The sequence below is a fragment of the Centropristis striata genome, chromosome 3 (genome assembly GCF_030273125.1).
Source record: "Centropristis striata isolate RG_2023a ecotype Rhode Island chromosome 3, C.striata_1.0, whole genome shotgun sequence".
NCBI classification, from domain to species: domain Eukaryota; kingdom Metazoa; phylum Chordata; class Actinopteri; order Perciformes; family Serranidae; genus Centropristis; species Centropristis striata.
Window position 1 is genome coordinate 864,892 of NC_081519.1, and position 16,239 is coordinate 881,130.

Sequence of the window (16,239 nt, forward strand, 5' to 3'; positions counted from 1 at the left end):
TGCCTTTATTTCCTTTGTCTGATCCATCTTCATTATGTATGAAAAAAGTTGACAAAGATGAAAACGAAAACGATGAAACGACATTTTCACTATAATTTTAGTTAGTTTTGTAACCACACAATACAGTTTCAGTTAATTATTATTATCATGTAACCTTTAACCCTTAAAACAAAGTCTGAAATCTCAAAAAAGCCTTTAAAGAAGTGAGGACCGGCTGAAATGTCCTCACTTTGCAAAAATGTCCTCACTCTGTTCTGGTCCTCACTATGTTGGAAGTACAAAAACACACACACACACACAAACACACACACACAAACAAACACACACACACATGCACATACACACACACACACACACACACACACACACACTCTTTATCAGATATTATTTAGTGAAACGTTTCTCATGATCAACATGATATGAAGGAGCAGCATTCTTACTTTATCACAGCCAGACTTGTGATTGTGACCTGTGTGTGTCTGTGTGTGTGTGTGTGTGTGTGTGTGTGTGTGTGTGTGTGTGTGTGTGTGTGTGTGTGTGTGTGTGGCAGAGTGATACCTCTGTCGTGTGTCGACCCGGCTCTGTAAACATGGTCCTGCCCACTCTCATTGTTCATCATGGGAAAGTATTTCAGTGGAGGCGTGAATCACACTGTCAGCTCCTCTGGTATTTAGAGAGAGAGTGTGTGTGTGTGTGTGTGTGTGTGTTTGTGTGTGTGTGTGTGTGAGAGAGAGAGAGAGAGAGAGAGAGAGAGAGAGTTCTTGGTAATTTCCCTGACCAATCTCTGACCTTTTCTGCAGTATTATCTAACTAGTTTAATAGTAATTATATCTCTAATGCTTTAGTCCCGTCATGTGACTCATCACTGACTCATCTTGTTTCTCCGTTAGCAGCCAGAAGCTGCACAGGTGTCATCAGGTTCATTCGTTTATTTTATCGAGGAATCAGAGAAAACACAAAACAGTACAGAGAAAACATGCAAAAACATTACAAACAGTTACAGTGAAAGGCAGAGTTCTTGGTTATCAGTTTTTCCAAATTCAGTATTTTTCCGGGGAACATTGAGCATTAATCACTAGAGCGTGTTGATTACTATGTGACCAGTTTAACTCTATGGAGTCTGGGCTATTTTGTTCATTTTTGAATCCAAAATGTCTTTTTTGTGTCTTTTTTAGTCATTTTGTGTCTTTTTTTTTGTCATTTTGTGTCTTTTTTTAGTCATTTTGTGTCTTTTTTTAGTCATTTTGAGTCTTTTTTAGTCCTTTAGTCCAGTAGTTCTCAACCTTTTTGTGTCACGACCCCCAATTTAACATGCATGTTGTCCCCGCTCACTAAACAGAATCTCACACACACAATTCAGATCACCCAAAAAAGAAACAAAATGACCAAAAAAGGAAACAAAATGATCAAAAAAGACACAAATTTTCCACAAAATTACTAAAAAAAGACATAAAATGATCAAAAAAAGACACAAAATGACCAAAAATCACAAAAATTGACCAAAAAGACTAAAACACATGAACACTTTAACACAGTGGAGACAGAGCTGACTTCCAAAATGATTTGGCGACCCCCAGAAATCATCTCACGACCCCAATTGGGGTCCCGACCCCAAGGTTGAGAATAGCTGCTTTAGTCCAACATAAAATGTGATTTTGAATCTTTTTTTTACTTTCAAAACACTATCATGCTCAATAAAGAATTGTAAATGTGTCAAATGTGACCAAAGGTGTCAAATCTACCATATAAGAGGGTTCCATCCAGTTCTATCATTTGATACTAAATCTATTTGAGCTTGTCTCCAGTTTTACTTGGTATATCATCATCAAACTGAAACTGGCCTCATGGAGTTTACAGCCAGAACTTTAGAGGTAAAATTACAGTAGGGCTCCACGCTGCTTTGTTTTCTAGTCTGATGGAGGCAACAAGTCTGGATTATTTGGAGCTTTTTTAGTGACTCCACAGGGTTAATAAAGTGCTGAGGTTTGGTGGCATGTTGCCTATCAAGACTTTATAAATGAATGTTTCTTAGTAAAGAGAACAGTAAGGAGACCCAGTTAAAATGTATAAATAAATGTATACATAAATAAGTAATAAAAAACGACTTCATATACTGTTATGAGGTTTGAAACATCTAATGACTTTAACTTTATCATGGTTTTCATGTTAAATCTCGACCTGAAAAGTAACTAAAGCTGTCAGCTGAATGTAGTGAAGTAGAAGTATTAAGTTACATAAAATGGAAATAATCAAGTAAAATACAAGTACAAGTAAAAGTGCAGTAAAAGTACTAATACCACACTGTGAAATAACTCCACTACAGTAAAAGTCCTGCATTCAAAGCAAAGTAAAAATAAAAAAGTATCATCATCAAAATGTACTTAAAGTATCAAAAGTAAAGGTTTTTTTATGCAGAATGGATCCACTCAGATTGTTTTATATATTCCAAATATATTATTGTATTTTATTATTGATTCAGTTATGTAAGCAGCGTTTTAATTTAGTATTGGGCTCATTTTAACTACTTAATTTACTGTTCTGAGGTTTAGTTTCACTGGAGAACACTCATCAACAGAGATGACACTTCAGATTTATAGTCTGTTACTTCTTGGAAAGTCACTTCCACAGAAATATAACTGTGAGCAATAATATGCAGAACTCTGTGTGTGTGTGTGTGTGTGTGTGTGTCTGTGTATGAAGAGAGTACAGCATGACACAGGGGTGAATCAGTTGTGAAATTATGATTTGGAACTTGGTGGGAGTAGGTATAAATTGATGTGTGTGTGTGTTTGTGTGTGTTTGTGTCTGTGTGTGTCTGTGTGTGTGTGTGTGTGTGTCTGTGTGTGTGTGTTTGTGTGTGTGTGCACATGTCTGTGTGTGTGTGTGTGTGTGTGTTTGTGTGTGTGTGTGTCTCTCTGTGAGTGTGTCTGTGTGTGTGTTTCTGTGTGTATGTGTCTGTGTGTGTGTGTGTGTGTGTGTGTGTATGCACGTGTGTGTGTTTGTGTGTGTCTGTGTGTGTGTTTCTGTGTGTGTGTGTGTGTCCGTTTGTGTATGTGTGTGTGCATGTGTCTGTGCGTGTGTGTGTGTGTGTGTTTGTGTGTGTGTGCACATGTCTGTGTGTGTGTGCGTGTGTGTGTTTGTGTGTGTGTGTGTCTCTCTGTGTGTGTGTCTGTGTGTGTGTTTCTGTGTGTATGTGTCTGTGTGTGTGTGTGTGTGTCTGTGTATGTTTCTGTGTGTGTTTCTTTGTGTTTGTGTGTGTGTGTCTGTGTATGTTTCTGTGTGTGTTTCTTTGTGTTTGTGTGTGTGTGTTTGTGTCTGTGTGTGTGCATGTGTGTGTGTCGGTCTGCATGTGTGAGTGAGTGAGTGTGTGTGTGTGTGTGTGTGTGTGTGTGTGTGTGTGTGTGTTTCTGCATGTGTGTGTGTGTGTGTGCATGTGAAGAGAGTACTGTGATACACAGGGGTGAATCAGTTGTGAAATTATGATTTGGAGCTTGGTGGGAGTAGGTATAAATTAATGTGTGTGTGTGTGTGTGTGTGTGTGTGTGTGTGTGTGTGTGTGTGTGTGTGTGTGTGTGTGTGAGAACTCCTCAGGGAGTGTATCAGTTTTTTAAGGTGTCAGTCAGGAATGGAGCACACGGGCGTGGACGTCTCCCACGATCCTCTGGGAGAAAGAATCAATTTCACAACCTAAATGATCATGTTACTGTCACACACACACACACACACACACACACACACACACACACACACACGCACACACACACACAATTATAAATACATCATTACTCAAACATGAAATGACACACATAGCGAAATATCAAGTTCTCCTTCTTTCACATGCACACTCCTCATCTCTTCTTCTTCTTCTTCTTCTCTTCTTCTTCTTCTTCTTCTCTTTCTCACTCTGTCACATGTATGAATGTACAGTTTGCACATAAGTTCTGCTGTACATCTGTAGAACAGGCAGGAACCTGCATGTAACGTGTACACACTGTGTTAATCTCCTCAGGCTTTACTGTACAGCTTTATTAGGGCTTTCATGTGAGGAATGCTTTGATTCATCATCTGAAACGTTGCACAACTTAGTGCTCAGCAGAACAGAACACTGGAGAACTGGAACTCTGCACACTTCAAACAGCGCAAACAGACCATGAGGACATGTTGTGGCCTTAGGCACACATAAACTATCAATCAATCAATCAATCAATCAATCAACTGAGCTTTTAACAAGTTATGAGTATTAGCACAAGAAGGGGAAAGGGCTTGTAAATGAGAAAAGAAGGCTTTAAGTTTACAAATGTGACCATAATTCAATCACATGACAGATTCTGTCAGGATTTATAATCTCGTATGATGTAAGGCATGGGTCTCAAACTCGCGGCCCGCGGGCCAATTGTGGTCCTCGTGACGATATTTTGTGGCCCCCACCTTGATATGAAAGTTTAATGAGTTTTATATGAATGGCACTTTACCGTGTTGTGTGTGGAAGGTCCCTTTAATTACTTTTTTTGGTCATTTTGTGTCTTTTAACAAATAATAATTTTGTGTCTTTTTTTAAATAATTGTGTCTTTTTTAGTAATTTTGTATTTTATTTTGGTAATTTTGTGTCTTTTTTTGGTCATTTTGTTTCATTTCTTTCTTGTTTCTTGTACTGCTACAGAGCTAACTGTTAGCCTGTTAGCACATACACACTGTACTGCTACAGAGCTAACTGTTAGCCTGTTAGCACATACACACTGTACTGCTACAGAGCTAACTGTTAGCCTGTTAGCACATACACACTGTACTGCTACAGAGCTAACTGTTAGCCTGTTAGCACATACACACTGTACTGCTACAGAGCTAACTGTTAGCCTGTTAGCACATACACACTGTACTGCTACAGAGCTAGCTGTTAGCCTGTTAGCACATACACACTGTACTGCTACAGAGCTAACTGTTAGCCTGTTAGCACATACACACTGTACTGCTACAGAGCTAGCTGTTAGCCTGTTAGCACATACACACTGTACTGCTACAGAGCTAACTGTTAGCCTGTTAGCACATACACACTGTGCTGCTACAGAGCTAACTGTTAGCCTGTTAGCACATACACACTGTACTGCTACAGAGCTAACTGTTAGCCCGTTAGCACATACACACTGTACTGCTACAGAGCTAACTGTTAGCCTGTTAGCACATACACACTGTACTGCTACAGAGCTAACTGTTAGCCCGTTAGCACATACACACTGTACTGCTACAGAGCTAACTGTTAGCCTGTTAGCACATACACACTGTACTGATACAGAGCTAACTGTTAGCCTGTTAGCACATACACACTGTACTGCTACAGAGCTAACTGTTAGCCTGTTAGCACATACACACTGTACTGATACAGAGCTAACTGTTAGCCTGTTAGCACATACACACTGTACTGCTACAGAGCTAACTGTTAGCCTGTTAGCACATACACACTGTACTGATACAGAGCTAACTGTTAGCCTGTTAGCATTGTGCTACTGTGCACCTCGTTCCACTGGAAACGCACCTTATGATCAAAGCTCTGTGGTATTTAAATGTTACAAGAAGAGGTTCACTAATGTATTCCTTTTTGACTTAACGTCTCATAATTACATAATTAAATATCAAAATTGAGGCTCTGACAGGCCTAGTATCAGTTACCTCTCTGTTTGTGAACAAAGGATTGCTCCAGACTTCTCTGTCGTGATTGGCCGGTCGTGAACATTTGCAGGTCAAAGTTCACCTTTGGTTAACTTTGACCTGCTCGACCTCACAGAGGAACAAGAAACGCTTTCTTTGATTTGTCAGTTTTGTTTAACTTTGATGTGATTTTAAGTAAATGAGGATCACACCAGTATTTGCAGACTTCTGTTTATCCAAACTCCACCAGTACACAGTTTAACACATGTAGAAATGATATAAGACTGCATATCTTTTCTTCTGTTCTTCCCGAAGAATGCAGAAATCCATGACGTCAAAATTGAGTCATGGGTCATGGGTCTCATAAAACACTCTCCAATCTCATTAAAATGTTACAAAAATAATTCCCCAGTGGATAAGTAGATAATATGGACAGAAAATCCCCCGATCATGTTTCAGCTATTCAGAAATATCAGTGAAACAAAAGAGTGTTTATTATAAAGTCACTGCAGGAAGATTTAAATGTTGATTTTGTTAAGTAAACTTTTATTTATTATGAGTCAAACCAGTTTTACATCCTGGAGGAAAACAGTGTCTTATTTATACTAAATGACCTTTGAATGGAAAGACACACACACACACACACACACACTTAACGGATGTTCGATCTTCTTGCTGCCTTATATGGTAGTTCCTGTGACATACTGCACTCATACACGTGAGGGTTTTAAAACGGTTCGTCCTGCAAGATCATGTTACAGTATACACACACACACACGCACACACACACACACACACACAAACACACATGCACACACACACACACATACACACACACACACTGACAGGGAGACAGAGCGTGCACGTAACAGCTGCTGCAAGCCAAGACACTTCTCTGGAAAAAGGAGGGAGGGAAGACAAGAGAGAGAGAGAAAGGAGAACAGGAGACTAAGCAAGGGCATGAGGAATGAACTGAAGGAAGGAAAGGAAGGAAGGAAGTATAGAAAAGGAGGGAAAAAAGAAGAAGAGATGGAAGGAAAGTTGTGGGACAAAAGAGGGAAGTATGCATGAAGCAAAGGGAGGATGGAGGTCTGTAGAGTGTGTGGTCAGAGTGATGGAGGTGTGAGGAAGATGATGGTGATGCAGAGAGGTCAAAGGTTAAAGGTTTACACAGCACCACTGACAGGTTTAGAGGAAGAGCATGCGGCAGCAGGAAGTCATAAACACTTTGTCCCAGCGGCGGCAGAAAGCCAGCAGAGCACCAGAACAACATGGACGCCATCAGTTTCAATAAAGACTCAGAGTGACAGACGGCCTCAGAGGGAGAGCTGCCTGGTTAAACAAAGGGAGAGATGGTTGCTTTTTTGCTTGTGTTAAAGCAGGGGTCACAAACTGGCGGCCCACGGGCCAATTGTGGCCCTCGTGATGATATTTTGTGGCCCCCACCTTGATATGAAAGTTTAATGTGAGTTTTATATGAATGGCACTTTACCGTGTTGTGTGGAAGGTCCCTTTAATTACTGTTTTTTGGTAATTTTGTGTATTTTTTTGGTAATTTTGCGTCTTTTTTAATAATTTTGTGTCTTTTTAAAATAATTTTTTGTCTTTTTTAGTAATTTTGTGTCCTTTTTTGGTCAATTTGTGTCTTTTTTTGGGTCATTTTGTGTCTTTAAAATAATTTTGTGTCTTTTAAATAATTTTGTGTCTTTTTTGGGTCATTTTGTGTCTTTTTTTTTAGTAATTTTCTGTCTTTTTTGGTAATTTTGTGTCTTTTTAAAATAATTTTGTGTCTTTTTTGTCATTTTGCGTCTTTTTTTAATAATTTTGCATCTTTTTAAAATACTTTTGTGCTTGTGTTTAATAATGTTGTGTCTTTTTGGTAATTTTGTTTCTTTTTTTAGTAGTTTTATGTCTTTTTGGTAATTTCGTGTCTTTTTGGGTAATTTTGTGTCTTTTTAAAATAATTTTGTGTCTTTTTTAGTAATTTTGTGTATTTTTTTGGTCATTTTGTGTATTTTTTAAGTATTTTTTTTTTTGTCATTCTTTTTTTTTTTTTGTAATTTAGTAATTTCTTTAGTTTGATGCCCCTGTAAAGCACTTTGTGACTTTTTGCCTGTGGAAAGCGCTTTATAAATAAAAGTTACTCACTTTCTTACTTTATTAGGTACACCTGTCACATGGCAGCAACTCAATGCATTTAGATGCTGTATGCAGACATGATGAAGATATTTTCTTTTGTGGTGCAACAGCAAAATTTCAGCTGATATCAGCCTTTATCAGTTTGAGGTTGCCAGGTGCTTATAATTAGGGCAAATCAAACGTTGCCATAGAAACAGAGCTCATAGAACAGCTCTCAAGTAAAATCTATTTTGCTCACACATGCCTACATGCATTGAGTTGCTGCCATGTGATTAATGAGATATTTGCACAGGTGTACCTAATAAAGTGGCCGGTTAGTGCATCATACATTTGTCACTTTTCTGTGCAGCATGAGACAGGAAACAGCAGAACAATAATAGAACTTGTGCAGATCTGATAAAGAAAAACTGAAGATGCATCATGAAGTGAAGACAGCTGTTACATAAACAGTCACCTGTTTCCTGTCGTCTCTTTGTTGTGATCAGAGTGAAAGATTTCTTTTCTTTTTTGTTTCCTAGAAACATGACATCGACTCTGTCCACTTCCTCTCTGACAGGAAGTTTCCTGCAGCACGCCGTCTTGTGGCGGCACAAAAACATCACAGAGCACGCTGGAAACATACAGCTGATGTCACTGTCACTGTGTGTGTGCGTGTGTGTGTGTGTGCGCGTGTGTGTGTGTGTGCGCGTGTGTGTGTGTGGGACCGCAGACCGCGAAAAACTGGTGAAGCTGCTCCGTTTCCATGGTTAACACGACTTCCTGTCGAAGTCAGACAACAAGAAACAAACACGGCATGAAAAATCTTACAGAAAGAGAATTTAAAGTGAATTTAAAGCTACACACAGCATCATCTGAAGAACAGAAAGAAAGAAAGAAAGAAAGAAATAAAGAGAGAAAGAAAGACAGAAGGTAAGAAAGAAAGAAAGAAAGAAAGAAAGAAAGAAGGTAAGAAAGGAGGAAAGAAAAACAGAAAGAAAGACAGAAAGAAAGAAAGAAAGAAGGTAAGAAAGGAGGAAAGAAAGAAAGAAAGAAAGAAGGAAAACATGAATGAATGAATGAAAGAAAGAAAGAAAGAAAATAGGAAGGAAAAAGGAAAGAAAGAAGGAAGGAAAGACAGACAGACAGACAGAAAGAAAGAAAGAAAGAAAGAAAGACAGAAAGAAAGAAGGCAAAAAAGGAGGAAAGAAGGAAGGAAAGAAATAAAGAAAGAAAGAAAGAAAGAAAAAAGAAAGAAAGATAGAAAGATAGAAAGAAAGAAAGAAAGAAAGGAAAGAAAGACAAGGAAAATAGGAAAGAAGGAAAGAAAGATAGGAAAACAGAAAGAAAGAAAGAAAGAAAGAAGGTAAGAAAGGAGGAAAGAAAGAAAGAAAGAAAGAAAGAAAGAAGGTAAGAAAGGAGGAAAGAAAGAAAGAAAGAAAGAAGGAAAGAAAGAAAGAAAGAAAGAAAGAAAGAAGGTAAGAAAGGAGGAAAGAAAGAAAGAAAGAAAGAAAGAAAGAAAGACAGAAAGAAAGAAAAAAGGAAAGAAAGAAAGAAAGAAAGAAAGAAGGAAAGAAAGAAAGAAAGAAAGAAAGAAGGAAATAAAGAAAGAAAGAAAGAAAGAAAGAAAGACAGAAAGAAAGAAAAAAGGAAAGAAAGAAAGAAAGAAAGAAAGAAGGAAAGAAAGAAAGAAAAAAGGAAAGAAAGAAAGAAAGAAAGAAAGAAGGAAAGAAAGAAAGAAAGAAAGAAAGAAGAGGGACAGGCAGGGAAAGTGAGACAAATTGAGGAGGGTCTGAGCGAGCGGGAGCGAGGGACAAAGAGAAAGAAAGAGAGAGAGGGAGATGAAAGAGATGAGAGAGAGGTGTGGAGGATGAATAGAGGCCTGCCGTCTTCTTTCCAGTCAGGAGAAAGAGAGAGAGGGAGAAAAAGAGAGAGGGAGGAAAGCTGCTGCAGGAATTCCATTCAGCCATTTCTAAGAAGCCGTGGGAATTTCTGGGGGAATCCTCCTCCGAGGAACGCTTTGAGGCTCGATTCACCAGAATACTGAAAAAAACATTTCCTCACTTTCCTCGTTCACATTCAGGTTTTAGATCCCAACACTGGGACTCCTGCTGCTGAGGAGAGGAGAGCTTCTATGCTCTGTTTCTGTCTTTTATTAGTGAACTTCAACTACCTGCTCTGCTCTGTGCAGCAGGAGATGTTAAAACAAGTGATGCTGGTTCAATAATAACTATAAGTTCACTATTAAAGTCAAGTCACATTTATTATTATTATTGGAAATAACTTTTTTTGTAGCAATTTGACACATTTTGTGGTGATAAAATGTTGATATTTGTACATGCACATCACCACAAAAGAAAATATGAACTCAAACACATCACTCTTTACAGCAGGGGTCTTAAACTCAAATTACCTGGGGGCCGCTGGAGGCAGTACCAAAATGACCAAAAAAAGACACAAAATGACTAAAAAAAACAACACAAAATTATTAAAAAAGAAACAAAAACTATTAAAAAAGACACTAAATGACCCAAAAAAGACACAAAATGACCAAAAAATACAAAACATTACTAAAAAAGACACAAAATTATTAGAAAAGACACAAAACGACCAAAAAAAGACACACAATTACTAAAATAAAAGACACAAAATTACCAGAAAAAAGACACAACATTATTAAGAAAACACACAAAATTATTAAAAAAGACACAAAATTATTAGAAAAGACACAAAACGACCAAAAAAAGACACAATTACTAAAAAAAGACACAAAATGACCAAAAAAAGAGACACAACATTATTAAAAAAATACACAAAATCATTAAAAAATACACAAAATTACTAAAACATATACACAAAATTATTTAAAAAAAGACACAAAATTACCAAAAAAGTAGTACAGTAAAGTGCCATTCATATAAAACTCACATTAAACTTTCATATCAAGGTGGGGGCCACAAAATATCGTCACGAGGGCTGCAATTGGCCCGCGAGCCATGAGTTTGAGACCCCTGTTTTACAGCCTAAACTTCTAGTTAGACATAGTAAAAACTGTTTCCAAAAAAACTGCCAGCAGTTTGATAAAACATAACCACAATGCTGTCTCTAAAATATATACAGTATGTTGCTGTGGAGGTTTATGAATGTGTTTCTTTAAATATTTGACTCTTTTCTTAGTATCTCAGGGGATGAAGGGAGGAACATGCTGCAGGTTTTAGGTTTTCTCCTGCTGCCAGAGGAGAGGAAAGAGTTTCTATTGTCTGTTTCTGTCTTTTATTAGTGAACTTGAACTACCTGCTCTGCTCTGTTCAGCAGGAGATGTTAAAACAAGTGATGCTGGCTCAATAATAACTATAAGTTCACTATTAAAGTCAAGTCACATTTATTATTATTAGAAATAACTTTTTATGTAGCAATTTGACACATTTTGTGGTGATAAAATGTAGATATTTGTACATGCACTTCAGTTTTCCTTGGTTTTGGTGTTGAACCACAAAAGAAAATATGAACTCAAACACATAAACTCTTTACAGCAAATGACCTGGGGGCCGCTGGAGGCAGTGTCAAAATAACCACAAAAAGACACAAAATGACTAAAAAAAACAACACAAAATTATTAAAAAAGAAACAAAAACTATTAAAAAAGACACAAAATGACCCAAAAAATACACGACATTACTAAAAAAGACACAAAATTATTAGAAAAGACACAAAATGACAAAAAAAAGAAGATTAAAAAAGAAACAAAAACTATTAAAAAAGACACAAAATGACCCCAAAAAAATACACAACATCACTAAAAAAGACACAAAATTATTAGAAAAGACACAAAATGACCAAAAAAAGACACACAATTACTAAAAAAAGACACAAAACGACCAAAAAAAGACACAACATTATTAAAAAAGACACAACATTATCAAAAAATACACAAAATTATTTAAAAAAAGATACAAAATTACCCAAAAGTGCCATTCATATAAAACTCACATTAATTTAATTAAATGTTGATATTTGTACATGCACTTCAGTTTTCCTTTGTTTTGCTGTTGCACCATAATAGAAAATATGAACTCAAACACATCACTCTGCAGCCTAAACTTCTAGTGAGACATACACTGTAACACATTGCTGTAAGAAAACAGCCATATTGTGACACACATTATTATTAGCAACATATCTTTGTGTTGTGGTTATGTTTTATCAAACTCAAGTTCATATTTTCTTTTGTGGTGCAACAGCAAAAACCCAGCTGATGCTTTTATCAGTTTGAGGTTGCCAGGTGTTTATAATTAGAGCAAATACGTTGTCATAGAAACAGAGCTCATAGAACAGCTCTCAGGTAAAAGCTATTTTGTTCAGAAAGTTAAAGAAAATGTTTTTAAAAAAACCTGTTTTATCTGGAGGTGAAGTTAGAGGTTATAAATCTCTCTGAGGACATGAACAACTTTACAATCCTCTTTATTTCATGAATAACTGAAAATATGCTCAATTTTACAATCTGCATCTGGATATGAAACATGAACGAGTCCCAGCTGAGCTTAAGAAGTTCCCAGTGGAGGTGGAGCTCAGTTTTTATGATTTTAATGATATGATTTTTAGTTTAAGTTCATATTTTCTATTGTGGAGCAACAGCAAAACAAAGGAAAACTGAAGTGCATGTACAAATATCAACATTTTATCACCACAAAAGGTGTCAAATTGCTACAAAAAAAGTTATTTCTAATGATAAAAAGTGATGCTGGTTAAATAATAACTATATGTTCACCATTAAAGTCAAACAAGCCAAGTCACACACTGCAAAAAAAGAAAAGTTGGGTGAACTCAAAATTTCAAGGCAACATACTTCGATAAAAAGTCGGACAATTAAACAAAATATTTTAAGTTTTGTTTTGCGACCACAATTTTGAGTTAGCATTGATACGCTAATTGCTACTCTTGTAGCTGTAACAAGCAGCGCCGCTAGCATCAGTTAGCCGCTAGCATCAGTTAGCTGCTAGCTTTCGCTAATGAATTTCACCACTTTCCCGAATTTCCCAACAAAGAAATAAGAGTTATCAGAACTATTGTCCCTTGTTGTGAACCCCAACTTAAAGATATAAGTAACAACAACTCACCAACTTGTTTTTGAGCAGACAACTGGCTTCCTTTGTTGTGCTAACTTACATTATTGCCCTAAATGTCAATAATTTATATTTCCAAGTTTTACCAACTTAAATCACTGTTTTAGGCCAAAAAATACAAGTTGGCTTTCTTGCAGTGTATGTATTAACATCTCCTGCTGCACAGACCAGAGCAGGTAGTTCAAGTTCACTAATAAAAGACAAAAACAGACAAAATAAATCCTTTTATCTTCCTCCCAGTGTTGGGAATCTAAAACCTGCAGCATGTTCCTCCCTTCATCCCCTGAGATACTAAGAAAAGAGCCAAATATTTAAAGAAACACATTCATAAAACTCCAGAGCAACATATTTTTGTGTTGTGGTTATGTTTTATCAAACTCAAGTTCATATTTTCTTTTGTGGTGCAACAGCAAAAATCCAGCTGATGCTTTTATCAGTTTGAGGTTGCCAGGTGCTTATAATTAGAGCAAATACGTTGTCATAGAAACAGAGCTCATAGAACAGCTCTCGCTTTTTTATTCAGAAAGTTAAAGAAAATGTTTAAAAAACTGCTTAATCTGGAGGCGAAGTTAGAGGTTATAAATCTCTCTGAGGACATGCAAAACTTTACAATCATCTTTATTTCATTAATAACTGAAAATATGCTCAATTTTACAATCTGCATCTGGATATGAAACATGAACGAGTCCCAGCTGAGCTTAAGAAGTTCCCAGTGGAGTTTTTTTTGTTTTTCCAGTTGACCCAGCATGGAGCTTTTTGTTTTTATGAGCGTTCTGTTTTGCAGGAAAACACGGCATGCACGTGCAAAAATGCAGAGAAGAAGAAGAGTTGAGCAGCAAACAGGCACGTAAACACAACAGGATTTAAAATATATATTTTTTAAACAGCTCTGTGAATATTTTATGGGGCAGGAAAACCATTAAACATGTTGTGTGTTTGGCATCAAGGACAAACACACACATGAAGTAACTGAGTCCGTTTTATTCTAAAAGTTAGATTTTTCTGAGAACTTTAAGGACTTTTTAAAATTAATGTCTGCTTAGAAGATTTGACTGAAAGTTCATTCAAGTGCAAAGAATCATAATAGAAGGTTTTTATCATATCACACAATCTTTAAGTATCAAACTTTGTGTAAGAACCTACGACAGCGTATTAGGGCCAAGTATGAAAAAAATAAATAAAAATAAATATGGACCCTGATATTTCGAGAAAAAAGCTGCAAATTTGCGGATTAAAATGGAAAATCTACAAGAAATAAAAAGTCACAGATTAAAAGATTAAAAGTGACATATTTGCGTGAAAAAAAGTTGCAGATTTATGAGAAAAAAAGTCGGAAAAATAGTGTTTTGTATCTGTCAAAGAGCCTCAACACGCCACAGACGCCGTCCGGATAGCAGGAATACAACTCGGACACGTTAGTGAAGAGGTGCAACAGTAAGGAACATATATGTATAAATTACAATAGGGCCGGACAATCGGCTCCACAAATATCTTTTTCTTCAGCCATTATGGAGCCAGTGAGGCCCAGATCTTAGAGGACTGCACCTATACTCATAATCTGGAGTTACAGTAAGTAACTAACATTGTATTCTATTACTATACTATTTTCCCGACATTTTTTCCTCATAAATCTGTGACTTTTTTCTCGCAAATTTGTCACTTTTAATCTCGTAAATCTGCGACTTCATTTCTCGTAGATTTGCCACTGTAATCGAGTGAATTTGCGACTTTTTTCTTGAAATATTACTCCCCTGTTGGTCCGTTTTTGTGTGTTTTTTTTACATACAGTACAGGCCAAAAGTTTGGACACACCTTCTCATTCAATGCATTGTCTTTATTTTCATGACTATTGACATTGTAAATTCATCAAAACTATGAATGAACACATGTGGAATTATGTACTTAACAAAAAAGTGTGAAATAACTGAAAACATGTCTTATATTCTAGTAAGCAAAGGGTGGTTACTTTGAGGAATCTAAAATACAAGACATGTTTTCAGTTATTTCACACTTTTTTTGCTAAGTACATAATTCCATATGTGTTCATTCATAGTTTTGATGCCTTCAGTGAGAATCTACAATGTAAATAGTCATGAAAATAAAGAAAACACATTGAATGAGAAGGTGTGTCCAAACTTTTGGCCTGTACTGTATTTGTCCCTAATACGCCTTCGTAGAACCAGACAAAATAATTGATGATAAAATGCTGATACTGTATAGATTTTAACTTTCATATCAACATAACTACGTTAACATGAAGAAGAACATTTGCTCTCACTCTAGTTTCCTCTTCAAAGAGCCGTTTCATCTCACTTTATCTCTTTAACACTTGATCATGTGACAGATATGACCCCGTCAGCCTCCGGAGACCTTCAGAGCTCAGCTCCACTCGTCTCTTTCCCAGAGGTGTTGCGTTACTCCAGAGAGGTTCTCAAAACTGGAGGTCAGGACCCACAAATGGCTCACAGGTGCCCCCCCACCAGGCCGCCACGGCCCCCCAGCAGCCTTCACACGGAGCTGATTTAATGAGCCGAGGGTCCCGGGGTGACCCAGACCTCAGACTGTCTCCAGTCAGCTGTCACAGTGTTGGCACAACAAGACGCAGGAGGCAGAGGGTGGGAAACACAGATAGAAAGAAAAGAAAAGAGTGGAGAGGATGTGTGGTTTTGATTTCAGATCAGTTTGTTCTTGATATAAAGGTGGAGCTTCCTCAACAACAGGAAATCAGTTTAAAGGTTTTTTCAAATACCAAATTGTGCAACAATACAAATGTTCAACCACAGACACGATGCAAATAAGATAAAAGAAACTGGGCCATGTTTCTGAAACCTTATGGCTACATAATGATTATTTCACCCATTACAGAGATAAAAATCCTACCAGTGGTGGAATGTAACTAAGTACATTTACTCAATTACTGTATGTAAGTTTAATTTTAAAGTACTTGTGCTTTACTTGAGTATTTCCATTTAATGTAACTTTATACTTCTACTCTACTACATTTTTAGGCAAATATTGTACTTTTTACTCCACTACATCTAGCTGACATTTTCAGGTTTTTCTTGATAATAACCAAAATAATTATCAAGAAAACCATGCTAAATGTCTAAATATCAGCAGTTAAATTAAACTCTTATCAGCTATTTTTGTTGTTATCATTATATTTGTCCAAACAAATGTACCTTTAGTTGTACCAGACATTAAAATGAACAAGAAATTGAAGAAAACAAGGGTGGACTTATAATTTTTTCCATGACTGTATGAGAAGCACACGTAAATTTAGTTGTACATTTTTTAATACAATGGCAATAAAGGAAATCTTGAACTTATGTTAATGATGATTAGCTGCCAAAAACA

The 16,239-nt window shown here is 36.7% G+C and overlaps 1 protein-coding gene across 1 annotated transcript in view; it reads left to right on the forward strand.

Annotated features, from left to right (window-relative positions):
* LOC131969095 (E3 ubiquitin-protein ligase TRIM39-like) overlaps nucleotides 1-16,239 on the forward strand; it is a 137,291-nt gene that overhangs the window by 61,522 nt on the left and 59,530 nt on the right. The window contains exons 3-4 of the mRNA XM_059330234.1: nucleotides 13,667-13,729; nucleotides 15,227-15,350. Coding sequence (XP_059186217.1) covers nucleotides 13,667-13,729; nucleotides 15,227-15,350 — 187 coding nt within the window. The remainder of the gene's footprint in view (nucleotides 1-13,666; nucleotides 13,730-15,226; nucleotides 15,351-16,239) is intronic.